This window comes from Cynocephalus volans, chromosome 1, assembly GCF_027409185.1.
Source record: "Cynocephalus volans isolate mCynVol1 chromosome 1, mCynVol1.pri, whole genome shotgun sequence".
NCBI lineage: Eukaryota > Metazoa > Chordata > Mammalia > Dermoptera > Cynocephalidae > Cynocephalus > Cynocephalus volans.
The window spans coordinates 7021972-7049737 of NC_084460.1; the positions used below are offsets into that span (position 1 = coordinate 7021972).

General features: G+C 45.1%; 1 protein-coding gene across 4 annotated transcripts in view; it reads left to right on the forward strand.

Annotated features, from left to right (window-relative positions):
* Positions 1 to 20723, forward strand: part of LOC134378712 (chromatin remodeling regulator CECR2) — a 152120-nt gene extending 131397 nt beyond the window's left edge. The window contains exons 8-20 of one of the 4 annotated variants that reach the window (XR_010023685.1): positions 2911 to 3064; positions 6689 to 6818; positions 7509 to 7546; positions 7760 to 7851; positions 8081 to 8207; positions 9100 to 9467; positions 10041 to 10169; positions 10441 to 11122; positions 12546 to 13974; positions 15299 to 15410; positions 16122 to 16515; positions 17074 to 17150; positions 20414 to 20723. Coding sequence is in view for 1 of the 4 variants with exons in the window: in XM_063098030.1 (XP_062954100.1) it covers positions 2911 to 3064; positions 6689 to 6818; positions 7509 to 7546; positions 7760 to 7851; positions 8081 to 8207; positions 9100 to 9467; positions 10041 to 10169; positions 10441 to 11122; positions 12546 to 13974; positions 15299 to 15410; positions 16122 to 16127 (3267 nt within the window). In the remaining 3 variants the exon portion in view is untranslated. Of the gene's footprint in view, positions 1 to 2910; positions 3065 to 6688; positions 6819 to 7508; positions 7547 to 7759; positions 7852 to 8080; positions 8208 to 9099; positions 9468 to 10040; positions 10170 to 10440; positions 11123 to 12545; positions 13975 to 15298; positions 15411 to 16121; positions 16628 to 17073; positions 20016 to 20413 lie in introns of those variants that run through there. The other 3 variants (XR_010023680.1, XR_010023686.1, XM_063098030.1) reach the window with 3 other exon arrangements.
* The last annotated feature ends 7043 nt before the right edge of the window (positions 20724 to 27766 follow it).

Consider the following 27766-nt stretch of genomic DNA (forward strand, 5'->3'; position numbering starts at 1 on the left):
GCCCAACAGAGGGCTCGAACACACCACAAACACCACTTTCACACAGTGGCCCACCACAGCCACCGTACAGGTGGCCTGGCCTGCTGCCCACTCTACCACAGTGACACAAGGAGAGTTGCAGCGGAGCCCATAAAAAGAGGAGGAAGTCTCTCTCCTCAGAGCCCACCCCAGAGTAACAGAAGCAGCAGCAGGCCCACCACATGATGAGAGACATCAATGCAGAGATACCAGAAATATGAAAAAAAAAAAAATATGACAACACCAAAGCAATACAGAAATTCTCAAGTACCAGACCCCATGGAGCAGGAAACCCTTGAAAAGACTGAAAAGGAATTCTGAGCAACAATCTTAAGGAAACTCAGTGAAATACAAGAAGACTCAGACAACAACAAAACAAGAAAAGATACCCAGGATATCAAGGAGGAAATTTACAAAGAGATTAATTAATACCTTTAAAAAGAATGTAGCAGAACTCCTGGAACTGAAGGATTTATTCAGTGAAATAAAAAACGCAACCAAGAGCTAAACAGCAGGTTAGAGCAAGCAGAAGAAAATTTCTTATCTAGAATACAGTCTTTTCAAAATAACCCAGGCACCCAAAAAAAGGAAAAATCAATCCAAAAAATTTTGAAGAAAATCTAAGATAGCTAGCAGAAAACCTTAAGCATTACATACATCAGAATCTTGGGTGTTCCAGAAGGGGAGGAGAAAGGAAAAGGCATTGAAAACCTAGTCAACAGAATAATAATCGAAAACTTCTCAGGTGTAAGGAGAGATATGGACCCTCAGATCCAGGAGGCTCAAAGATCCCCAAACAGATTCAATCCAAAAAGATCCTCTCCAGGACACGTTATAGTCAAACTGGCAAAGCTCAAAGACAATTAGAGAATCCTAAAAGCAGCAAGAGAAAAGCATCAGGTCACCTATAAGAGAGCCCACATCAGACTAACAGTGGATCTCTCAACAGAAACTCTACAGGCTGGAAGAAAATGGGATGATATACTCAAAATACTAAAAGAAGAAAACTGCCAGCAAAGAAAACTATACCCAAGTAAGGCTATCCTTCAGAAATGAAGGAGAAATAGGGTATTTCCCAGACAAACAAAAACTGCAGGAGTTCACCACCATACAACCAGTCCTGCATCTGGAATCTAAACAGTAATCTGGAATCACTACCACAAGTGTACAAGAAAGAACAAAACCCACTGGTAGAACAAAAATGCAAATTAGAAAGAGAAATGCAAATTCGTGAAATGTTCCATATTAAAATCATAGAATTTGAATGGTAAAAATGACGTTGAGAGGCATACTAACAAGGCAAGACCACCTCCAAATTCTGAGTCAAATGAGACTCTAAACTGGTTTTAAGAAATAAATAAATAACATGTTAACCAAAAGCAGTTTCGGTGTTTAATAGTAACTTGTATAAGTGGCAGTCTGCATTCATTTTTCCCTCCCACATCAAGACCACTTGTACAACTTCTGCATTATAAAACTTCTGAAATTTATCTGATACAGTGATTCTTAGGTCTTCTACCCGCTACAAAGGTCTGTTTTAAAAGCTTCATCTGGGGCCGGCCCGTAGCTTACTTGGGAGAGTGCAGTGCTAACACCAAGGCCATGGGTTCAGATCCCTTTGTAGGGATGGCCGGTTTGCTCACTTGGGAGAGCATGGTGCTGACAACACCAAGTCAAGGGTTAAGATCCCCTTACCGGTCATCTTTAAAAAAAAAAAAAAAACTTCACTTTTCTTATAAGGTTTTAACCAAAATGGCATAATTAATATCTTTAATATCTGTGAGGACAAAGTGAATTCTCCCTGTGTTGACACCAGCTTCATTTTTCTGTCTCTGCAAATTATAGATGTTCTCTATTGCAAGTGACAGTTTTTACTTCTTCAATAACAATTTTAAGAAAAGAAAAGGTTCCTAATAGCTTTCACGTTAACACAGATGTTGAGGGAAGAAATTGAAAATGAATGGCGTAGGGCCGGCCCCGTGGCTCACTCGGGAGAGTGCGGTGCTGGTAGCCCCTAGGCCGCGGGTTTGGATCCTATATAGGGATGGCTGGTGCGCTCACTGGCTGAGCGCGGTGCAGACCACACCATGTGGAGGGTTGCAATCCCCTTACCGGTCAGAAAAAAAAAAAAAAGAAAGTGAATGGCATCAGCATTCTGGGCTGCAGAATGGCTCAGAACTAGCTTTATTGGAAAACATGCATCGTAAAACTTTTGTAAATTATGATGGTCCTGTTTTCCTTTTTTCTTTTCTTTTTTTTATTATAATATAGTTGATTGTACATGTCTGTGTGGTACCAAATTGAATATCAATACCTGTGTGTACCTTTTATTAGATTCCTTAGGCAATCATATTCTCAGTGACCACTAGAAATCTTTAATGTTATTTGGGTTGAAAAACAAAGGAAAATGCTAGCCAATCTTTCAGTGATTTTCATAAATTTCTATATAGTCTCCTTCATCTCTTTTTTGTATCTTGAGGCATGTTTTGTATCTTAATAGCCTTTCCCACCAAACTTCCAATTTAAAAGTTGACTTTCAAATTTCTTGTGCATTGTTGAAATTGAGAATCTGTTTCTTTCATTTTTAGTATTCTTAGATGAAGGTACTTTTTAAAATTTCACTTTCATCAGATGTTAAATCTAAAGGAATGGTGTCTTTGAACTTCCGTGATTTCTCTTCTCCTGTCCAGCATATTATCCATAAGATTATCTCCTAAAGACTACAGATTATGTAAATCATTGGCCCCAAACTTTTACCCTGCCCCAAGCTATGATATTAGCTATCTAATACTATTTACTGAATATATTGAATTGAGTAAACAGTCTCCAGTCTGTGAAGAAGTGGTTCTGCATTGTGTGTACTGACTTGATGTACTCGTTTGCTCTTCACAGGAAACTCCTATGCTTACCAGAGTTGAAAAACAGAAGCGCAAGGAGGAGGAGGAAGAACGTCAGATTCTTCTAGCAGTGCAGAAGAAGGAGCAGGAGCAGATGCTAAAGGAGGAGAGGAAACGGGAGCTGGAAGAGAAGGTCAAGGCAGTGGAAGGTACGTGAGCTCCACGTGGCCTGGAGAGGTGCATGTGGTACTTACTGCAGCCAATGTAGAGTTTTGGCTTGGGGTGATGGAAAGTTCTGGAAGTGGACGATGGTGATGGTTGCACAACATTGTGAACGTACGTCGCGTCACTGAATAGTACATTTATGTATTTTTTACCAAAATAAAAACCCCACACCCCAAAAATGGAAAGGGCAGAATAAATGTACAACTGTTTATTAGTGTTTGTTATAAGCCTGGATTATGACATGAGTGTTCATGCTGAGTCAGAAGTCAGTATGGAAGCAGACATTGAGATTCCGTCAGTATGGTTGATAAGTAACCTAAAAATTCTACTTGTCTCAAATGATAGAAATTCTGTTTGTAATATATTATCTGTATGTTGTATATTTTTCCACGCATTTGTGGCCAGAAGAGGTTTTACTTTATCTAATATTGTTTAAATGTTCTCTTTGAGAGCTTAGCTGAACTCTAATCCAAGCAAGGAAAATCATCAGGAGCCAGAAAGTGGGTGTTGAGGACTGAAAACAGCAATCAGTTAGGGAGCAATGAGGTTGGACTGCAGATGCAGAGTAATCCGTCTCAGGAATGATTGCTCTACCCCAGGAAAGCTAACCACAGACAAATTGCTGCTAAAGATGAATAGACAATTAGAATTTCAAAGAACACAAGGAAGAGCCACTGTGAGCAACAGTTGGTAGGTGCAGCAAATATGCATATATACACACATATATATTTAGCACTATCAGATATGAAAAAGAAAGAATTAAGGACATAAGAGAAAAAATAACCGATTCAAAGGAAACTAATAGAAATTCTAAAAAAAACTGTGGTTATTGTAACAATAACTGGATTAAACAGCTTAAGTACTCATGAAGAGAATCACCCAACTGGAAGGCAGGTGTGGGTTGCTGAGTGGAATACAGCACTGAGACGAAGACGGCAGGCACGATGAAAGAAGTTACCTACTGCGGTTAGGCAGGGCCCAGGCATGAAAACCAAAACACTAATATTTCAACAGAGAGAATTTCATATGGATCTTTGGTTAAATGGGAGTTAGACAAATAAAAAGGGTAAAAGGGATCTCTGAGGCAGCACAGAAGTAGCACTCCTAAAGCAAGGGGAGCAAATCAGAACCTACAAGTTCAAGAGAGGCTCTGCAGAGTCAGACGTCAGACGTGTGGAGAGTGCTGCTGGCCTGGCCTGGTTCTGAGACTGCCAGGACCTACCGATGAGAACCATAATATTTTCTTAATTTGACAAAAAACACGAATTCTCAAACATAGAAAGCAAAAAGAGATGTAAACTGGATATAAGTTACATGTAGGCACACGATACTGAATTATGGAACATATGGCCCACAAATATTTAAAACAACCAATTTGGAAAAGACACATTTCTTATAGAGGGTATTCTATTAATGGGAATGGCAGACTTTTAGGAGTAAGAATAGAATTCAGAAGAAAATGGGATTGAATTTTGTGTTGGTTTCCTAGAACTACCGTAACAAATTATCATAAGCTAGGTGGCTTTAAATAACAGGAATTTATCCTCTCACAGTTCTGGAGGCTAAAAACCTAAAATCTAAATGTTGACAGGCTCACACTTTCTCTGAAGGGTCCAACGGAGAATCCTTCCTTGTCTCTTACAGCTTCTAATGGCTCCTGGCACCCTTGGGTTATGGCAGTCTGCAAATTTAGAACAGAAGGGAACTTCTTTCACCAGTATCTATTAAAAATCTATACAGACATTCTCCTTACTGGGGAAATATTAGAAGTGTTCCTTTAAAGTCAGGAAAAATAAAAATTTCCTCTACCATTGCTTCTGTTTTTTATTGTATTGTTTAAATTTTACATATGACAAAGACACCATGAACAGAGAAAAGACAACACAGAGAGGAAGAAGATAATTTCAACACATAATCAACAAAGACTTATTGTCTAGACTATTTGTTGCACTTCTCCAAATTAATAAGAACTCTGACAGTTCACAGAAATAAAAACGAGGTATTATGCAAGATGCTTACAGAAGCAAACACTAAGTGTCCAGTAAACATGAAAATGTTTAATATCACTCCAATCGGGAAATTGCAAAAATGAAAACATCAAAATTCCATGTTATGCCCATCAGTTTTGCAAAAAGCAAAAGTTTTATCACACTGAGTGTATGAACTGAAATTGCTATTTCAAGAGTAGACACAACCCTTTGAACAATGCCTGATGACATCGAGGGACAGGTGCTCATAGTCTTGTCTGGTAACTTCCCTGCTCGTTGTGTCATAAAGAACGTTTACACACATGCTTGAGAAGACACGCTTTAAGAATGGTCAGTATTGTATTCACAAAATTAAAATATTGTGATCAGTTAGATACATTATTAAGCTGTGGTATAATCATACAATAAAACACTGTATTAAAATTAATGAGTGGGCCGAGCCCGTGGCGCACTCGGGAGAGTGCGGCGCTGGGAGCGCAGCAACGCTCCTGCCGCGGGTTCGGATCCTATATAGGAATGACCGGTGCACTCACTGGCTGAGTGCCGGTCACAAAAAAAAGACCAAAAAAAAAAAAAAAAAAAAATTAGGCAGTTTTGGAAGTTTCAAGTTTGAAATCATTTTTTTTCCTGGAAAAAAAAATATTAAAAGTCAGTGATTACAAAGTGCCTTTGCTTAATTACGGGAGATGTAGATTACTGTAAGTTTATAAGTAAAAATAACTGAGAAACAAAAACATAAAGGGAATGGAACTCGATGGGAGAACACTTGGCAGGATCGTGTCACATTCACAGCCGTAGGCAGGCGTGGAGCCTAACCCTTGGGGAACAGAAATGAGGACTGGGAAAGAAAACACAGGACCCGTCCTCCCTCCGCTTCTGTGTCTTGCTGTCTGACGGTGGTGTTGCTCACCTCCTCACCCCTCTTCTTCGCTCCTGACCTTTTTGTTCCCAGCAAGTGACAAAGTGTCCATCAGGCTGAGAGTGGAATGCCAGGTGTATTTCTCATGCCATGGCTGTGAGCCAGGAGAAAATCATCCCTGCCCTCCAGCTCCTTGCCAGTTCCAGCTGGCATCTTTCCCTTGTCCCAGCCGAACTTACCACTGCCACTGGCAGTGCAGGGGTGGGTGCAGAACAGACATTTGGTGTGCACGGTGACTTTGCTAATGCAAAACCTGCAGAGCTGGGCTGTGCATACAAAATCCTGCGTGTGTTTGGACTAAGAGTCTGCTCCTCAAAGAGGGATGTTGCTCTTCTGAGAAAAGGATAGGAAGGGCCCCAGGTAGTCAAAGAAGGATAAACTTTGTCCAGCCTTCTACTTTTTCCTTTTTCTTCTGATTCCGTTTTTGTGCCTTGCTCTCTCTCCTGCTGCCCACCCTGTGCCTGCCCTACCACCTTCCCTCACCTTGAGCTCAGCATGAGTGAGGCAGGAGGTGCTGCTACTTGTTTCATGTAGATAGAAACATCCTAATCAACAAAAAGAGGGTGGCCAAGGGGAAAAAATGGTTTTGTGATACTGCTTTGGTGATTTTTGTTTCTTCCTTCTCTCACGGTCATTAACAAACATCTCGTTATCAAGTGTACTGCACTCACTGGCGCCGCGATGCTTTGTGTTCACTGCAGATCGAGCTAAGAGGAGAAAGCTCAGGGAAGAGAGGGCATGGCTGCTGGCTCAAGGGAAGGAGCTCCCCCCAGAACTTTCCCACCTGGACCCCAATTCTCCCATGAGAGAAGAAAAAAAAACTAAGGACCTGTGAGTATTTAATAACAATAGTTACAACTGGTAGCATGTACTACTGAGGCACTGTGCTCAGCGCTCTTCTCATTTAATCTTTATAACAAACACGTGGTGAGCATAGCCACGTCGGGGTTGAGAAAAGCTGGTCAGTGGCGGGGCAGGCCGGGAGCCGACCGCTCGGCCGGGGTCTGCAGCACGGACACGGACACGCGGAGGGCGTCGCCTTCCCTTCCCTCTCACGTCCTCACCGTCGCACGCTACAGAAGCACAGGTGGTGTTTTACACAAACCTCCTCTTCTTCCAGCTCTTCCATTAAATGAAGTCAGAATGGATTATTATGTAAAAGTCTTTCTTGGAAGTGTGAAGAGTGAAATAATCAAGATTGTGCCATTAAATAGCTAACATTATAGAATAAATATATAAATCATATTTATGTAGTTATGTAAACTTTACCTATAAAGTTTATAAATTTCTGGGTCCTCTAGGCCAATCCCATCATTTTATAGATGAGGAAAATGATGTTCCAGTTTTTGCTAGGACATACCATCCTTCATTTTCATATTATTTTTAGTACATGTTATCTAAACAAAATTATTTGGACTATTCCAGATCTTGGTGCCATCAGCTAATGTGTATGATTGAACTATGAGAGCTAAGGAGAGAAGGTGGTCAGTTATTATTAATGTCTTATTTTATGATTTACAGCTTTGAGTTGGACGATGATTTCACTGCCATGTATAAAGGTTAGTTTGCATTTTCCACTATTGTATTTCTTCTTCTTTTTTTTTTTCCTTTGGTTTTTGTGGCTGCCTGTATGGGGATCTGCACCCTTGACCGTGGTTGTGTAATACCTCACTCTAACCACGGAGCTAACCAGCCAGCCACTGGCTGTTGCGCTTCTGATAGGAGGGTTCTTACGCGAGTGTGTTAATTAGATTCTCTTCTTTGGCTCTCAGTTCTAGATGTGGTAAAGGCTCACAAGGATTCCTGGCCCTTTTTGGAACCTGTGGATGAATCTTATGCCCCTAACTATTATCAGATTATTAAGGTAGAGGCTATCTTTGCAATTATACTTACTACTATGTCTGTCTGTCTTTGGTTTTGTTGTGTTTTTGTTTGTTTTTGTATGTCTCTTGTTCCTTCAGAGTCAGGGTTGCTGGATATGTGCCTGGCTCTTGCGCCCCTCATAATGTCAGGATTCCTTTACCTCATAGGGACTATGACATGTTTTTTTTTGACAGCATATTTTGAATAAAGAGTTATATATTCTTTTTTAGGTCCCCATGGATATTTCAAGCATGGAGAAGAAACTGAATGGAGGTTTATACTGTACCAAGGAGGAATTCGTAAATGACATGAAGACTATGTTTAGGAATTGTCGAAAATATAATGGGGAAAGTAGCGGTAAGTGAGGAATAGTTTGTATTAGACACGTGTCTTCTGCTCCACTCTGATCGTGAAGGAAACGCCTTCTCTCTTAGAAATACACGTCCTAGTGATTCAGACTTTTCTTTAGAATAATAAAGAGAATGTTCATTAAAAGCCGTGGAATTGGGTCTTCCAGCCACTTACACAATATGTGCGGGAGCTCTCCTTTCCCACAGGACGAGAGAGTGTAGTTGGTGGCTAACTGGGTGCAGCTTATCTCTCATCCTAGAGACCAGTCTGGGTCTAGATTGTCCTGTGTGTGTTTAACAGAGACAGGTAACCACTGACAGGGGTGAACCTAGACAGAGCTGATTCTTTAATCATTTTGAGAAATAAGCACAGTAGATTTCTAAAATCAAAGTATAAATGGCTCCAGGTACTGAGACTACGGGTCGTTTATGCATTAAATCAAAATGCATTAGTTTAGGGCCGACCCCGTGGTGCACTCGGGAGAGTGCGGCGCTGGGAGCACAGCAGTGCTCCCGCCGCGGGTTCGGATCCTATATGAGGATGGCCGGTGCACTCACTGGCTGAGCACGGTGCGACCGGTCACAAAAAGACCAAAAAAAAAAAAAAAACATTAGTTTAAAATCTAGGCAGATTCAGTGATCGTATTTAATATTTCTGCAATTTAACCTTGAAGAATTAAATTTTTACTTGTTCGAGGTAATTATTCCCAGAGTCACTGTTGCAGCCATACAACTTTAAGTTTCTAATGGACAGAAACCATATCTTCTCCATCTGGTATCCATCACTCTACAACGTAATATGCCCTAAGTTGCACCTTTTATTGTTTATTAGTAGGAAAATTGCCTTTCGTGGCCTATAAAACCTATATCTAGAGGTCAATCCTTGTATCTTCCTATAGAGTATACCAAGATGTCTGATAATTTAGAGAGGTGTTTCCATCGGGCCATGATGAAACATTTTCCTGGTGAAGATGGAGACACAGATGAAGAATTTTGGATCAGAGAGGATGAAAAACGGGAGAAGAGACGGAGTCGGGCCGGGCGAAGTGGCGGAAGTCATGTTTGGACCCGCTCCAGGGACTCCGAAGGGCCCAGCAGGAAACAGCAGCCCGTGGAGAACGGAGGGAAGTCACTGCCCCCTGCACGCCGAGCGTCCGCTTCCGGGGATGACCAGGGCAGCCATTCTGCACAGCCCCTCTGGGAGGGGGGCACTTCGAATGGCAGAGGCTTCTCCCGTGCCCTGCATTGTGGCGGGATGCCCAGCCAGGTACTCCTTTTAAACCAGATGGGAAAGAGCAGCCTGAATGCTGTGGTCACGCTGGCTGTGAATGAAGAGAAGTAAAGGCTGCTCGGCTGATGCCTCTATCAAACATGTCCTCTGTGTGTGAATGGTTTCTTTTTCCCACATTGGTCCTTCCTTTATTTTAAATCTTTCTCTTAATAATTTGAATTATGTATTCTCAATGTGGGCAAAAATTGGGATAGAAAACTTATTCCTTGTGTATAAATCGCAGGTATACATACAGTAGGTAAGATTTACAGTATATCTGCGGTATTAAAATTTTATGGTAGAGCACAGTTATGGGGAAAAATGGCTGAAAAGGCTCTGTGTGTTTGTTGGGGCAGAGGGTTAATGAAAACAAGATTAAGAAACACTGATTTAATCTTGTCTCTCCTGGAAAGGGAAGTTGCTTTGGGCTCAGGGTCGAGCCCCAGTGCCAGCGGTCTCCGAGTTGCTGGTGGTCTGTCGTTTTAGCTGTACGTTCACCTTCAGGAAACCTGTTCTCCACTTAATGTCTGTGCCTTTTCCCCCCTCCTTGCTTTACTCGATGCCCTCCAGAAGCCAGCAGTGCCTGGAACATTTGGCCCTCTTCGAGGATCAGACCCTGCCAGCTACTGTGGCTCCTCTCGAGTCCCAGAGCCACAGCCCGGAGAGCCTGCCCAGCATCATCAGCCTTTTGCCATGCAGGTAAGAGCAGCCTACTCAGAAGGTGGCGGCTGGAAGGGGTCCCAGAGGTAACTTTCAGAAATAGGAGGGTGCTTCAAAAAGTTCACGGAAAGACTTGTGTTATCCTTCAATTCTGTTTACGTGAACTTTTGGAAGTGCCTTTGTACAGTCTCTTCCCGGTTAAATTAGTTGTCTCCTGTTCTGAAGACTCCGCTCCTGCAGATTGAGGACATTGCGATTTCTGCCTTACCCTGCAAGCCTGGTCAAGTGTCTTTTCTTTTCTTGTTGCCAGCCCCCAGTTGGAATTAACCACCACCGAGGCCCCAGACTAGGCCCACCTGAAGAGAAGCAGACACGTGGGGGGCTGCCGCACCTTCCCAGCATGGGGTCACATCCCGGATCCTTGCCGCTGCGGCAGATGAGTGGCCCCGGTCAGGATGGAAACATGTATCCACCAGCTCAATTCCAGCCAGGATTTATTCCTCCCAGGCATAGTGGGGCTCCAGCCCGACCCTCAGACTTTCCCGACAGCTCAGAAATTCCTCCTAGCCACATGTATCGATCCTACAAGTACCTGAATCGAGCACACTCTGCTGTCTGGAATGGGAACCACAGTGCAACAAACACAGGACCCTTGGTGTCAGATGACAAGCCCCACCTAGGGCTAGGACCCTCTCACCAGCCTCATGCTCTTGGTCACATGATGGATTCCCGTGTAATGAGACCACCTATCCCCCCAAACCAGTGGACCGAGCAGTCAAGCTTTCTACCTCATGGAGTTCCCTCTCCAGGGTACATGCGAGCGCCCTGTAAGTCTGCTGGACATCGGTTACAGCCACCTCCAGCCCCAGCGCCAAGCTCTCTGTTTGGAGTGCCCTCCCAGGCTCTGCGGGGCGTGCCAGGAGGGGACTCCATGATGGACAGCCCAGAGATGATCGCCATGCAGCAGCTGTCCTCCCGCGTGTGCCGACCAGGTGTGCCTTACCATCCCCGCCAGCCTGCCTCCCCATGTTTCCCTGGCCCTTTCCCACAGATAGCATCAGTAAGCGTGTTAGTCCCCAAGCCTGCCCCGGGCAACCCCGGGAGGACACAGGATAACAGCATAACACAAGAGCCTGAGAATGACCGAGGTAATTTATATTGTCACTTTTATCTGATTTTTGGCTCTCTTTAAACTGTTAATTCAGGAATAATCTTTTCACACAGAATATCAAACCAAATGTGAACTGGTTTCTAGCTGCTGCTTCTTGAACTACTCAGGTTTGAGCCAATCATAGTACTACTTCTGGTCTAGCAATCCAGAAAATTTCTGATGATAATAATGATTGACACACAGATGGGCACTTAGTGTGCCAGACAATCTTTTTGAGATGTTTATTTACATTAATTCATGTAATCTCAGAACAAGCCTTCAAGATAGCTACTGTTATAATCCTCATTTTTAGAGATGGAAAATCCAAGGCACAGAGGTATTAGGTAATTTGCTCTTGTGCAGCTGAGATTTGAACCCAAACAGACTAGATCTGACACCCCGCCCTTACCACTGCATCATCTGCCTTTAAAAAATTACTGTCTTGAAAGCTGTCTTTATAAGTTCTCACTTTTTTACCTAAAGTCTGATCATTTCTATCCTCCTGTTCTTTGGACACATACCTGTATCTGCTGAGAATGAAGAATAGTGAGACCTGGCAAACTTTGAAGCAGTCTTGTTATTGGAGACCACACTCGTGTGTTTTGACTGGGCTTATTAAATGTCTATAATATGTTAAAGATGTCTTTTGAGTTTTACACTGTAGCCGTGTTTTTCAAGACATCCAGACAAGATAAATATATTCACACAGTCAACAAATACTGAGTCCCGATTTTGTGCAGGTACTGAGAGTACAGTAGGAACGGGGTGGGGGTTCCTTTTCCTGTGGAGCCTATATTCTAATGTTGCAGTACTCAGGGATCATGCCCTGGTCCTTCTCGTGTCAGTTTTCGGAGCTTCCCAGCCTGGCCAGCAGTTCCAATGACAACATCCTCTCCTGCTGTTTCACATGCATCTACCTGGAGTCCACAAGCCAAGAGTCATCTCTTACCCCCTTACTAATCTGACTGATGACACAGGAAGATGGAGGCGAGGACATTTCCACGCTTTGGCAGACGTAAGAGTAGCTGCAGAGGTGCTAGGTTTTACCTCTAGGTCGTGAAAGGGATGAAAGGGAGTGTGCAAAGGCCCCAAGATCATGGCCCCTTTCAGTGACCCAGTTTCTAGCTGAGGCTCCGATCGCCACGCACCCACCTCTGCCCTGACTCCTTACATGACTGGCTCATCACGTTCTTTTCATTCCCACCTCCATTAATATTTTTATTTCAGCTGCTGAATTAATTATTTTGTTCTCCATTTTTTTGCAGCAGAGCCTTTGCCTGGGCTTGACGAGAACCCAGCAAGTGTTGGTGCTTCAGAGGGGGCATACCTCAAACAACTACCTCACCCTACTCCTCCCCTGCAGGACGACTGCTCCAGGCAGAGCTCGCCACGAGAAAGGGAAACCGAGGGCCCGGAGCTCAAAAGCAACTCCGCAGAATCTGCAGACAACTGTAAAGCAACAAAGGGCAAAAATACCTGGTCCTCAGATAGCAGCTACACCAGCCCAGCTACCCAGGGGGCGTGTATGAGAAACCTCTCTGCTGTGGCAGACAGGGGGGCTCTGTCCGAAAATGGAGTCATTGGTGAAGCATCTCCTTGTGGATCAGAGGGAAAAGGCTTTGGTGGCAGTGGTTCTGAAAAGCCACTCTGCCCCAGAGGCAAAGCATTGCAGGAAGCCATGCTGTGTACAGGACAGAATGCAACCACATCTCCCAGCACAGACCCTGGTTTGATGGGGGGCACTGTAAGCCAGTTTTCTCCCTTGTACATGCCTGGTCTGGAATACCCAAATGCAGCGACGCATTACCACGTCAGTCCAGGCCTGCAAGGTTTGGGCCCTGTGATGGGGGGCAGATCCTCCTCAGCGTCACATCCTCAGCATTTCCCCCCGAGAGGCTTTCCATCCGGCAGTCCTCATCCTGGAGTCTTTCCCCGGTGTCGCCCTCAGCAAGGGATGAGGTATTCCTACCAGCCCTCACCTCCGCCTTCCTACCACCACTACCAGCGACCTCCTTACTATACGTGTCCACAGGGCTTTCCCGAATGGCAGAGACCCCTCCATCCCCAGGGAAGCCCAAGTGAGCCCCCAGCTAGTCAGCCCCCCCCACCGAGGTCCCTCTTCTCAGATAAGAATGCCATGGCTAATCTACAGGGCTGCGAGACACTGAATGCTGCCTTAATGTCCCCAGCCCAAATGGATGCAGTGGCCACTAAAGTTGTCCCAGCTGATGGGCAGAATCCCAGTCCAGAGGAGGAGAAGCTGGATGAGTCTATGGAGAGACCAGAGAGTCCCAAAGAATTTTTAGACCTGGACAACCATAATGCAGCCACCAAGCGACAGAGTTCGTTGTCGACCAGTGAATACCTTTATGGAACTCCTCCTCCACCTCTGAGTTCAGGGATGGGTTTTGGATCATCTGCCTTCCCACCCCACGGTGTGGTGCTACACGCGGGGCCTCCTTACACCCCTCAGCAGCCAGCCGGCCACTTCCAGCCCAGGGCCTACTCATCCCCTGGGGCCGTGCCCCCGCCTCTCCATCCAGTGGCTGCCCAACCCAATGGCCTCTCTCAGGAGGGCCCCATCTATCGCTGCCAGGAAGAGGGCCTGGGTCACTTTCAGGCTGTCATGATGGAACAAATTGGCACTGGAAGTGGATTAAGGGGGCCTTTCCAGGAAACATATAGACCGTCAGGGTAAGCTTGCCTTAGATCATAAATAATCGTGAGTTTTAAAAAGAAAAATGGCCTTAGGAATGAAGATTAACTTCAGTGGTTTAGGACCAGGAAGAACACATGAATTGCTGATGTCAGGGACTTAGTAGAAATGTATTAGTCTCAGAGCCCAATTTTATCTTTGACATTTTTTCCTCTCATGAAAATGAGTTGGCATTTAAATAACTGTGGAGTTGGATCTCAATATTGTAAACTTGGTAACCGCAGTTTGAGTGCTGTAGGCAGAGGCTGTCAGTAGCGCTGCTGAGTTCAGGCACTGACCAAGGTAAGGGTCCGTCCTGGGGGTAGAGGCGATCGTGTGTAATATGAAAGCTCTTCTCCATATGTTTGTTTCTTCCTCTGTCGCTGAATGAAAAAAACGAGGCTTATTCAGAATTGGGACAGATCAAATACCATCTCCCTGAGACATCTTTTATAAATAGTTGTATAATGCTGCTTTTAAGACCCAATGGGATGATCCACCACCCAGGAAGTTTTCAAATTAAAGATACGTAAAAGATGTTAGAAGAAGCCCATTTACGTTACAGTCATGAAACCTGATCATGCGTCAGCACCATTCACCCTAACGACCAGCGTGCCCCTGCCGGTGCTTCTGTCGTCTTACCTCCAAGCCCTCCCCCGTTTAACATTTTGCCATCTTTGCTCTCTGTGTCTCTGTATCTGTTTTACTTTGTTTCTTTGTCTTTTTTCCTAAACCACTGGAAAGTTAATTGCAGACACCGTGAGCGCAGGTCTCCCCAGAGTGAGGGCGCTGTCCTGCAGACAGCCTCGGAGTCATTACCATGCCCAAGAAATAGCACTTACAGTGTTTCACGTACGGTCCTTATTTTAGTCCCTCCAGTTGTCTCCAGAATTTCTTTTAAAGCTATGTTTCTTTGTTTTTGTTTTTTTCTGATCTAGAATTCCATCAAGGCTCACTTATTTGCGTATGGCTGCTGTGTCTGTTTAGTCCCTTAATGTACAAAAATTGTACTTTGATCTCTTTTATTTATTATTTTTCAAAGAGTCCAGGTCAGTTCTCACATAGAGTATCCCAGATTCTGAAGTCATCTCATTATTTCCTCGTGTTTAAATTAAACACCACGTCGGGAATGTACATGGGTGGTGTCACGTGAGCTGCACCACACACAGAGGCACCTAACGTCAGTCTGGCCCAGTAATGATGGGTCCAGGTTTCATCACTTGGATAATTAATTAAGGCATTGTCTTCCTGATTAAAGTATCTTTTTTTCCTTCGTAATTAATGTGTCTTTATTAATTCTCAACCATTCCTCCATGGCTGTAGAATGCAAATGCATCCAGTCCCGGCGCAGTCCTTGTTCCCAAAGACGCCGGCACCAGCATCACCGCAGGGAGAGCTGCCACCACGTAAGCCCCCAGCACTTCCTCTGGATCAGGTAGGAATTATCAAAAATTAGAACTTTTCTTATTACTGCAGGTGATAGGTGACAAGTACCTGACCTCATTGCTGTTCTGAAAAAATATCTTAAGGTGTCCTGTTAACACAGGAGCGTTTGCTGAGAAGTGCCTTGTGTACTGCAGGCAGCCCCGGTGAGAAGCATCGCTCCGCCCGTGCACCCGCGAGAGCCGAGGCCGCAGCAGTAGCTTCTCTGCTGTTTCCACACGCCCCTTTTCCTGTTCCTGTGTGATAACCAGCTGTCTGGGAGTATTTAAACTCATTTTTCTGAACTGGCTACTGACATTTCTTTTGCCATGATCACCTGTCTGTTTCATTCTTGCCACCTATTTTATCTGAGAAAGAGACTAGTCAGGTGTCAGAATAAAACCTCTGAGTGCTACATCTCTGCCAGGCACTGTACAGTCACATTTAATCCTTTCCTGCGGTTGTCGCCAGCAGCAGCATTGTCATCTCCTGGTTTGCGAGAAGTCCTCCTGCTACTAAGCAGTGGGGCTGGGTCTGAGTCAGGAGGTCCAGGGCTTCAGAGCCTGCCTGCCCTCTGGAGGTAAACTGTGGCTCATGGGACAAAATCAAGCCATTTTCTCAGATACAGAGAAGCATGTACAAGCTCTCTGGCTTACTTTTTTTTAACAATTAGTTCAGTTTTTAATTGTGTTAAAAATGTCTTTGTTTTGTTTGTTTCTGTCAGAGCTAGTCCAAGGAAGAAATAACTCCCAAGGAAATAGAAAGCTGCACATGAAGACTGGAACATGGAGAATTTGGGGGCGTGACCCTTGCTTTCTCTATTCCTGTCACCCTGCTCCACCCCTAACAGTGCATCACTTCCGTTCAGGAGCTGGAGCACTCCCTGGAAGCACCTCTACTCCTTAGATGACTGGCACACACTCGCAAATGTCCTGGGTCGGGGATCCCTTGCATAACGGAGGTAGACGGTCAAGAAGAACAGATGAAACTGGAGTTCACGACGACCTTTCCAAATCCTGAGACTCTTGTTCAGGGAAAATCACTTTAAACTTGGGGCAGGGGACATACTTAAAAATGGAGTGGTGCTTTTAAAAAGTTTCATGAGCAGCTAAACTCAGGTATATATTTGGGGAAAGGACTACTTGTAGTATTAATGTTTTGGGAGCTGGGTCCAGTTTACAGAATTTTCATGTTGCCTTTTAAAATAATTTTTGTTGGTGGTGAATGTATTGTACATAAAGTGGGTCGGGTGGGTGGGGGTGTGGAAGAAACGGGAACCTAACTGTGGTGGGCACACAGCACTGGAGCGGTCTTTATCTGTTTACAATCATGTCACACTGAATACTTTTGGGAGCTGGAGAAGAGGGTAAGAAAGGTTTAAAATTGTCATAATGTCACTAACTGTGTTCCCTTAGTGACCAGCCAGCCTTCAATAGCAAAAGGCCTTTCTTTTTAATCAGCTTAAGAGAGTACAGTGACACCTGTCCCTCTAGCTGTTTTGTTTCTTAGTTCAGAGGCAGAGTGTTCTCTGGTGGCCCCAATCCTGGATTTGAGAAAGCAGTGTCCCTTCCTGCTTTTGCCACCAGCCCTACAAGATAGTTGTAAACCAGTATCAGGAATTGGATCACTAGAGTGTTTCACTTATTAGATGATAAAATTAATTGTCCTCTTCACAGGCCTGTCAGGACTGTGATCTAGAAGGCATGACACAGCTTTCTGGCATGAATCACATTTTGTGGAAGTGACTACTCAGGTTTGTATGTGTTAGTATCAGTAAAGAAATTGCACAGATTGGAATAGGAAAAATGTATTCTATAGATTTACAGTTTGAATTTAGGAATATTTCATTCTATATAGTTTTACTCATTTTAAGTGAATCTTAGTAAAATCATTTATGGTGATTTAAAATAGCAAGAACAAGTTCTTGGAAATCATTTGTTGTATCTGTAATAGAAAACAGTTTTCCAGTATTAAATTACTTTATTATAGTTCTAGAAGTGAATTACACTGGATTCTCCCTGTTTAGCATTCTGTATTTGACTTTAGCTGAGATGTCACCAAAGTTAGGACCCATGTTTTAAACTTTTGAATATCCCACAAAGAAAAAAAAATTACAGAAAATGTCCTGAAATTACAGGTCTTTGTAAAGAATAGCATATTTTTAAGTATGCTTTTGGGATAGTAGAAAAGCCTTCATATAAGATTATTCTGCCCTCGTTTCTTATAAATTCAGCTGTGAGAGGGGCTAGTAGAACCGTTACCTCCAATTCCAGCATCTTTAATGAAATGAGGAACTGTCACGTTTATGGTTTGCTAAACATATATCAGTGGGAAAGGAAACAAATTGGAAATATCCACTTTATAGAGATGGAGCCCCAGACATCAGCTCTAGGTTAATGAAATTCACACCTGTGAGCAGATACTTATTAACCTGGTGCAGTTGCTTGGGGCTTGGGCAGAGTTGAGAATTGGGTAGGAAACACAGATGCTTCTGAGGTATGATACACAAAAATATAAATTTTTCTCTAACAGAGAATTTAGTTTTAAATTTGATGTATTTGTAAGTGGATTGAGTTTTGAGGCTGTGTTCTCATTTGATCCTAATTCTCCTTAGAAATCTACCAGTGGCATAATCTGGTTTAGAGGAGTGACGAGGTCACGAGACTTGTGGATAGGTCTCTGAGTGTGCCCTCAAGCTAGCATAAGCTAGCACAATCAGAGCATTACTATTTCAGTTTCTTTGTTTGTGCAAAAGCAAGGAGAAGGAAAAAACCAGCTAGTTTGGGGTCGGCTAGACCTGGTCTCAGCCCAGAGCATTTGGCTACTGACAAGTCTTTCTCTTTTCACGCTGAAGCTGGTTTGAATGAGACGCCTGTAGCTTCTCCTTAAATAGGATTGCAGCAACCATCGGGCCTCCTCCCCGGGTGCTGAAACTGCAGTGGTAGCTTTGTGCTGCGGAACCGGGATCGTGGCAGGGTGGGCTGCAAGTGGTGGCTGGGCTGGCTGTGCCCTCCCCTGTGCCCTTGCGGCACTGGAGCAGCTGTGTGCACGCTGCTCAACGTAACTCTCTGCACTCTCCCAGCCCCCACCCCCAATTACCTGTTGCTAGAGAGGGGCTGTGAACAATTTAGGAAAAAATCTGTAAATTCCTTCATCCTTAATCTCCTTTCTTGGTTTGTAGACAGATGAGAAAATATTAAAGAAGAACAATAGGAAATTACTACTGTATTAAATCATGACACTGAATAAGAGCAACAGCAAAACTGTCAGCTTCATGCATCCTACGTGGGAATTGGGTTGTGCGTGACAGGTGCTAGTGCTTCCTGTCCAGCATGTCCTGAGCTCTTTCAGGACTTTGAAGTGCAGATCTGCTCTAAGTTGTCAGGAGCTGCAAGACTGCAGGACACACAAGACTGAGCTGCTGTGACCCCTGATCCACTCACCCCCGAGCAGGGTCTCTTTCCTCACCTTTCTTCTCCTCTAGCACTTCTCTTTCCAAGTGTCTTAAGCAGATGTGATGTCTTAAAGCAGATGTACGTGCATCTGCCATCTTCTTCATTAGGGAAATGGTGGTTATGTGATATGATTAGAAAGTAGTGTGTAAGGGTGTCCTAAGAAGTTTTGCTCTCAGGCTAGGACATTTCACCCTGTAGGTCCCTGTCACCTTGTCAGTGGCTGGCTCTCAGTGGTCCCCAGAAGTGGGTAGCTGAGATCCATGGATAATTGGAAATACTATCACACCTATTTAATATTCATGGCTAACCTTTATTAGAGTTGTTACTAAGTTACAAACTGCTTCCCCAAGGCCCAGGAGAAATAAGAGATCCAGAAAGAACAGGAGAGCCTTTTGGAAGGTTTCTCTCCACCCCCACCCCCACCCCCAGTCCAAGTCCATTTGTTTAAAAAGTAGCAGGAGGCTGGTGGGTTAGCTCACTTGGTTAGAGCTGGTGTTGTAACATCAAGGTCAAGGGTTCAGATCCCCTTACCAGCCAGCCACGAAATAAGTAAAAAGTAGCAGGAGCCATTGGCTAAAATTTGTTAATGGGGGGTGAATGTGGAAAATAAAGACAAAATATGCAGGATTCTTATTTATAACTTTCCATCCCACCTCTTAAAAGTAAAGCTGCCCCATCTCTCCATTATCAGGTTTCTTTCATTCTTCTGGCAGAGCGTGGGAGCTTGTTAGTAACAATTATTTTATCTTCACTGAGCCTAGGTTGGACTGCTCTCAAAAAGCAGTCTTTTCCTGCTCTTTATTTTTATGTTTATTGGAAACCTTAAGACCTATAGTTTGTGCCCCTCAGTTCCATCAAACTTCAGCATTAAATGTCAGTTTTCTCTAGACTCCCCTTGTAGTGCATCTCGTGAAACCATGTGGTGTCATCACCCCCTGGCATCTACCTGCTGTGTTACTGTCGTTTATGCTAATTCCTACAGGCATCAGAGGGTCTGCTAAATGCTGTCCCAAACACTAAGTCCCAGTGTTGCAGTCACCACAGCTGCCAGGAACAAGCTTTCCATCTGTACCACTTGGTTTGACATTTTTTTTCCTTTTTTGTTAATGGAAGTTCAAATCTATAAATAATATACTGCTATTAAAACCTACTTTGAAAATTCACAGGAAGGCTTAATCTTGGCAGTCCCAAGGCAAGGACAGTTCTGTAGTGTCAGAGTCCTGACGTGCATCCAGAGGAAAGGCTTAGGGATCGCTAGCACCATCAACCCTTTTGTCTCTGTCAGTCAGTGCACACATCCCCTTACCCCCCCAGCCAGATTCTTCACAGACCCCATTGTGGAAATCGGTTTTATATGGTAGTGAGTCATGCACAGTTCAACCCTGGGGGTTCTGGGATCCAGTGTCTCGGCAGATGGCTCCCACGACGGCAGATTCAGTGACGACACTAGGAGCTTTGCACACACAGAGGCTTGTATTTCTGGGCTCACGTCACTGTCTGGAACTAAGAGGGTGACTGAGACCTGCATGAGAAGAAACGGGGCTCCCTTTTCCTTTCTCAGTGGGTTGGACTCTACCGTGCCACCTTTGGACACCACGCTCTGTTGTGCTGACCTTCGGGAAAGCAGAATTGGGGTGAACATTGCCGCACCCACCTCTCGGATGAAGCTGTGACACCAGCTTGGTCTCCAGGCTGGGTGGTGGTCCCTCTCTGTGCCAGACACATATACAGGGACTGTCTCCAGGCTTCGGCTAGACTTCTTACCTAGTTTCTTTCTCTCACTCTGCACTAGAGATTTGCTCGTAAGTGGAAATGCCTCATAAGCAGCTGATCGTCCTGCATGTGTTTTTAGAAGAGGTGGGTGGGTGGGAACCAGGGGCATGGGTGTTGCGTAAGTTATTGAAAGGCTGACCCGTACAACCGTCTGTGTGGCTCCTCCTCTCCCTAGCTGGGGCTCAGATACCTCACTCTCCCGCTTCATGTACAGCTCCTGGAGCCCAGGTCAGCCCCCACCAGCCTGTGGCACAGTGTCAGGGAGTCCTTGCTCCTGCTAAAAAGTGAAAGCCGTGTGAACTTTCCTGGCCAGTACTGGAAAGGGGAATGCTATTTATTTTTATATTGTGTATATTTTGTCGTGGTCTGCTGATTCCCTGTTTCACTGAGAGCGACACTTACCTCAACAGTTAGTTTGATATGTGTGTTGGATAATTTTTTAAAAGAACTTTTTTAAAAGCTTTTGATCCTCGGAGGTCTGTAGATTTATTTCCATATGAACTGGTTATTTTGTATAAAGTGCATTCTTAAAATAGCAAGGCTCTGAGGCTGAGTGTGTGTGTCCTTGTGTCACTTCCATGATCAGGCAAACTCAGACGCTCATCCAGACAGAGGCTTGAACTAGGGCACAGTGCCCTCACCTACAAAGTTCCATGCCCCGTCACAATTCTGATTCGTGAGGAATCCATGAAGGTGTAGGTGATTGTGTTGCAGGCCTGCAGAGAACTTCAACACGACAAAAGCCGACTGGCAACTCTAAACATCAGGGATAAAACACTCTTCCCAGCTAGTCCAGTCAACGTGCACCTCGTGCGTCCTCCCTGGCCCTTGGTACATCACTGGTAAAGGCACCTGCTTTCAGAGTGTTGTTTATACACCTCTGGTACACCAATGGTGATCTCCTTCCAGAATCAAGGGCACCCTGGGGGCAGGGAAAGGGAACAGCCTGGAGTCATCTGTGAATTACAAGTGGCCAGACGCGGAACCACAGGCCAAAGCAAGCAGGTGCTTTTACACCTGCCCATATTATTTCATATTTTATTTCCAGTTCCGGGGAGGCTTTCGGTGGAGGGTGGGCAGAGGGAATAGACAGAAAGTAGCCACATTTTTATCAGCTACAGACACCAAAACTCCTTGGCTGTTTTATCCCTGAGTGATTGGACTTGCAAGTAATCCTTATTCCATAAAAAATCCACCACAAATAGCACCAGTATCCAAATCTGTCTACCCATGTTTATCACTTTCTAGGGCAGTGACAGCTCTTCCTCCCTTTTGGTCTCAAACATTTGGTGTCATGTTATCCCTGTTGGATTTGTCCATTTTTGAGACTTCATCCTGCTGTTTTAAAATTGTGCTCCCATAAAAAAGCATTTCTCCTATAAAATATTTCATGTAAATCACATTTTCTAATTTAGTACTTACATTGCCATGTAATTTCTGAAACCAAAAAAAAATCAGCTTTAAAGTGAAAGTCGTTGGAAACCGCAGATCTGGCGCGTGCTCTCTCCACGCTTGCTTTTGCCCTGGTGGTGCAGGGCGTGCGGACGCTTTGCCCTGGCCCGGCTCCCTTCACCGTCCTGCCTCTTTATCCAGCCCGTTAGCAACTCTGCCCTGTGCGTATTAGTACCACATCCTTTAAGTACATGTAAACTTTGGTTTCTAACTTCTGGATTCCTGACTAGAACTCCTCTCACCAAAGGCCAAAATTGTTTGACAGTTTTAGCTAATGATAAGCTTGAACTGTAATTTTTAAAAGGAAATTAGCTCTTAACAGAGTGTTAGTTATTTAGAGTGTTCCTAGATTTATCTTCTTGGGACCAAAACCAACAAATTAACAGAAGTTATTATCTCCCACTGGTCAGCTCTGTCGAGACTTGGTATAGGAGCAGCGTTGATCTAGTCTAGTTTGGGAATTATTATTTGACATTAACACTTGTTAAGCTCCACGGATAACATCTAACACAAAGATTATCCTACACAGTGAGGTTCTTACTTAAAATTGGAGCATAAAAGCAAAGCTAATAGGTCAAAATTTAGGGGCAAAGGAAATCATAAACTGTTACTGTGGATTACTCAAAGTTCCAATCACCTTTCCGTTGTGACATTGAGAGACATCCAAAGGTGCTTCTCTTTTAAAGGTTAACATCTTTTATCTCTAAACCAACTCCTGTCATTGGGAACAAAGACATCTTAATTTTATAAGCACGTAGCCCCTCTAAGGGCTTTCTACATTCTACATTCTCTGTTCTCCAGAAGTGCTATTAACAGACGAGAAAGTAATGCAACCAGCTCTTTTGGAGGCCAGGCTTAACCCTGGGATCTTCCTGAAGAGTTGAATGGCCTGTGTCATGAGTCGTTATACAAGAGTGCCAGCGGCTGGATTCTCTGCACGGCTGGTTGTAGGACAGGCAGAGCTCTGAGTGCCCCGCTGCAGTGGCCCACCCTTGCTGTCCTCCCGACCTGACCACTGGTCGGGTTCTCTGTAGGTTGGCCCTGCAGCTCTGTTTCCCTGGCCTCATGATTCTCCCTTGGGTTTTTAAAAGGACAACATCTGTGCGTCTAGTCCCCTTTCTACTAAGGAGGCTCACTCCTAGTTTCCTTAGGCAATTTTAACAAAAACTTTCAGTTCAAAATGGACTGTGCAACACTAGCCAAGAAGGCAGCTGGAAAATCCCCAGAGCTGGCTATTGTGTGCTGAAACCCCAGCCCCCTTCTGCACCCATGACATGCATATCAATTCACATACTCTTGAGAGGTTTTCAGGTTTGAAAAAGCAAAACCTGCTCCTAGAATCCTGGATTTGAACCTTGTTCCGGATAGCATATGACAAGAGTAACTCTATTCTAGCCAGTATAAACTGGACAAGATTTTTAAAAGCACTGGAGATAGTTCCTTGGGTCGTATCCAGGGTTTTGCTTTGGGAAGAAATTGAGCAGTAGGAAGCCAAACACAAGACCCAAGAGAGCCTGGCCTGGGAGTGCCTGGGAGGAAGGTGAAGATCGACTGACTCGCAGCCAAGTTTCCAGTAAGTGCTTATTAAATACTCGCTTTACCTAGTTACTAAGAATACAAAAGGGGGGGGGAGCTTCCTCCACTGAGTTCATAACAAAGGGAGGAAAACGAGATACAGAATGCAGAAAAACTGGGCTGTAGTGAGGTGCCAGGAGGGCACTGCTCAGCTAACGTAGTAGACAAGGGAAGGTAGCAGTGCTCCCTCCCCACCGTGTGATCGGAGCAGGAGTGGGGGGTCAGATACGCAGAGCTGGGACCTCACCGGTTTGGGGACTGCAGTTCGCAGCTTGTTGCATTCAGCAGTCTCCACACCTGATCTTTTCAGACTCCTTGTTGCAGTTGGAATTCCTCTTTCCTTTTTCCCTGGGTCTACTCTAACTAGGCTAAACAAAAATGACGTAATTCAGAAAATTCAGCCACCAGTAAGTATGTCCAGTGTGATGCTAAAGGAATGTTTCCTGGAGGCCTAGCATAAGTCTGCAGAAACCAGAACTTGGGGGGAGGGACAGTGCGCCAGCTTTCTGATCTCCTGTGGTGGTGTCACAGTGTGGTCTCTGGGCCTGCAGCATGAACATCACCTGGGAACTTGTTAGAAATGCAAACTATGGCTTCCCACCCAGACCTACTTAATCAAACTGAGGATCCAGTAACAAGACCTCGTGGTGGTCCTGATGGAGACTGAAGAGTGAAACAGACCTGTAGGAATGGCCCCGGGGTTAACATTTTAGTCCTTAGACACACCTGATCTGATCTGAATCTCTCGTTCAAACCTGACACAGCGTGGATTCTCCTCGCACATTCTGCTGCTTAACATGCAATAAAGGTAACGGGTGCCTCTCCACTCCGAGCCTGGGAAGGAGAGCAGGACAAGAATAGCTGCAAAACTGAGAAGCCTCCTCGTGGCCTTCCCCTCCTGCATCCCACCCCGTCTGCTTCCTCCCCCGTAACCGACCTGCCTTCCAGGATGCCCTGCTGCTCCCATCACTCCATCAGCCCACTCCTAGTTTCCGCTTTCTCTGTTCCTTCATCTACATTGCCAGTCATGTTTTGGAATCTCAGCCTAATAGACCAGCATCATGTGCATGTTCCAGTCATGTGCAAGGCCCCGTTCAACAACCTCTTCACTCCCTGTGACATCTCTTACAGCTGTCATTGCAGTTTATTGAACAAACCTGAGTGAGCGTTTGGCTTTGCCCTAAGCCAGTAAGTGCCAATCTAGGCTGCCTGTTAAGGAATATCTGGACTTTTAAAGAAACAGATGCTAGGGTCCCATCTCCAGAGATTTTGTCTTAATTCGTCTGGGGTGCAGCCTGGGCATCAAGATTTCCTAAAGCTCCCCAGTGCAGTCAAGGTTGTAGACCACCGTCTATCAGTGGCTCCAAAACTTGAACATGCACATGTATCATCTGGGGAATCTTGTTATGATCAGATTCTGGCTCAGTAGGTCTGGGGTGGGGCCAGATTCTGCATTTCTAACCAGCTCCTAGATGCTGCTAGGAACAGGACCACACACCAGTAAGGCCTCAACCCACCCTTGCTGATGACATGACCTTGCTATTTAGAGAGGAAGGCCACTTCATCCATTCCTCTCACTTCTATGTGCTTTTTCTAATCTTCACCTTTTTTTCTGCCGGTGAAGTCCCCCCTCACCAAGCTGACTTCACTTGTGATTTGGGGTCCAGACTCTGTCTGTCTACCTCCTGACCAGAGCCCATCAAGTATCCTCTCCTTTTCCTTGGATTCTTCTCTCCCTACAAATGTTGCTCCAGATTTCTCTGTTCACATACGACACGGATGCCCCTTCACTTTCATCCACACTCCTCTCAGGAGTACCGGGCTTTTTTTACTGCCACCTTCCTCCTACAGGTTGGCCCCCACCTTTCTAGAACCACTGGCTACTTCCAGCCCCTCAGCTCCTCTTCGCAGCCCTCTGCTTCCTCTGATGGTCGGACCAGCCCTCTCTCGACACTGGTTTTCACTGGTGCCATGAGGCCACACCCTCCCGGTTTGCTGACACAGCCTGCCCTCCCACATGTGCCCTGTCCTTCCCAGAGGCTGGCATTCCTTAAGACTCAGCCCTGCTCTTCTTTATGCTCCTCCTCTGGGTGATTTTATTTTTACCTGCAACTTTGTCTGCCACTCTGTGCAGACTTGAATTTCTGTCTTTAATTCAGACTTCCTTGCCATACTGTGGTCACTCTTTCCAGATTCCTATCGAACATTGTACCTACATGTTCTGACAGTTTTATAATTTGATTTTGTTTGTTTTAATTTTCTATTACTAGGCTGGCCAGTTAGCTCAGTTGTGTAGAGCGTGGTGCTGACAACACCAAGGTCCAGGGCTCCATCCCTCTCAGCCACCAAAAAAAAATTTTATTACTAAGATGATTTACAACTTAATTTCCAGACTTTATTTCCTGTAGCTTTCCTATTGTTTTAGTCCGTTTTGTGTTGCTATAACAGAGTTACCTGACACTGGGTAATTTATAAAGAAGAGAGGTTTATTTGGCTTACGATTCTGGGACAGCTGCATCTGGCCTGGGCCTCGGGCTGCTTCTACTCATGACGGAAAGTGGCAGGCAGCAGCGGGTACAAGCACATCACATGGTGACAGGAAGCAAGAGAGAGAGAGAGAGGAGGCGCCAGGGTCTTTTCAAGCAATGAGCTCTCGGGGGAACTAATCGAGCGAGAACTCACTCATTACTCCCCCCCACCCAGGGAGAGCATTAATCCATTCATGAGGGACCCACCCCCATGACTCAATCAGCTTCCAGCACTGCCACATTGGAGATCAGATTTCCACATGAGTTTTGGAGGGGACGACACATCCAGACTCCATCACCTATCATTTTAAAAATCCTTTCATAACCATTTTATTATAATTCACATTGACGTTGGCACCCTCCCCTCCCCCCATGCCATTCACTTATGCTTAAATGTAACCCACTAGCTTCATTGCTCACCTTTCTTGCTTGCTTTTTTGTTTTTATACATCCAGAGCTTTTTCATCTTTCCATACTGAAACTCTGTCCCCATCAAACAATAACTCATCTCAGCCCTGGTGGTCGTTTTTCTGCTCTCTCTGAATTGGACTATTCTATGTACCTCCACTGAAGTGGGATCATGCAATGTTCATCTTTTGCTTGGTTTCACTTGCGTAATGTCTTCAGTTTGTCCAGGTTGTAGTATGTGACAGGATCTCACTTCCTTTTAAGGCTGAGCAGCATTCGTTCTTCGCACACTGTTTGTCCGTTCGGTGGACTCGGGTTCCTTCACCTCTCGGCTGTTGTGACCACGCTGCAGGGAAAATGGGCGCACACGCAGTGTGCTCAGTCCCCGCTTTGCTCTCAGTTCCTCCGGGCATGTGCTCACAAGTGGGGCGGCGGGATCCTATGGTGGTCCTGTGTTTCATTTTTTGAGGAGCTGCCACCGTTTCCACAGTGGCTGCACCCTCTGCATTGTCCCCAGCAGTGCACAGGGGTCCGGTTTCTCCACATCCTTGCTCATTTTCTGTTTCTTTGGTGATAGCGTCCAGATGGGTGCAAAGTGGTGCCAGTCTTCCTGTACACACTGCCATCCCCTTTCACAACTGCCACTTGAAACTCATACCATCAGCCACGCTTTGCTTCCCACACTGCTCTCCTCGCCTGCCCGTCCTAACGCTCCTAGTTGGGGTGATCATCACGTCTGTCTCCTGACATGTCCCTGGTGTGCTGAATTAGCTGCCAAGCCCTGCTGGCTCTTCACAGTAGTCGCTCCCATCCCTACCTCCTGTGTGCAGTCTCTTGTTCTATCTCTTGCCTGGATTTTTGTCATCTCCCTGATCTGTCCAAACTACTCGGCACTGCCACAAACCTGAACTGTGCCCTTTGGGCCCTACCAAGTGGCATCCTACACCAGCTTTCCACTGCCCACCAGAAAAAGGCAGAACAGGCGACCATCAGTGAGCCCCTTTGACGTGCCTGGCACGGTACCATGCGTGCCATCTCGTACATGGGACAAGCAGGCAGAGAAGCTGTTCAAGGAGAACTTGCTCAGGTCACACAGCCAGTGAGCGGATTCGAGCCGGCTGGAAGCAGTCTTACCCCGAAGCCCACTCCGCGCTCATCCCGAGCCTGCTAAGCGGCTC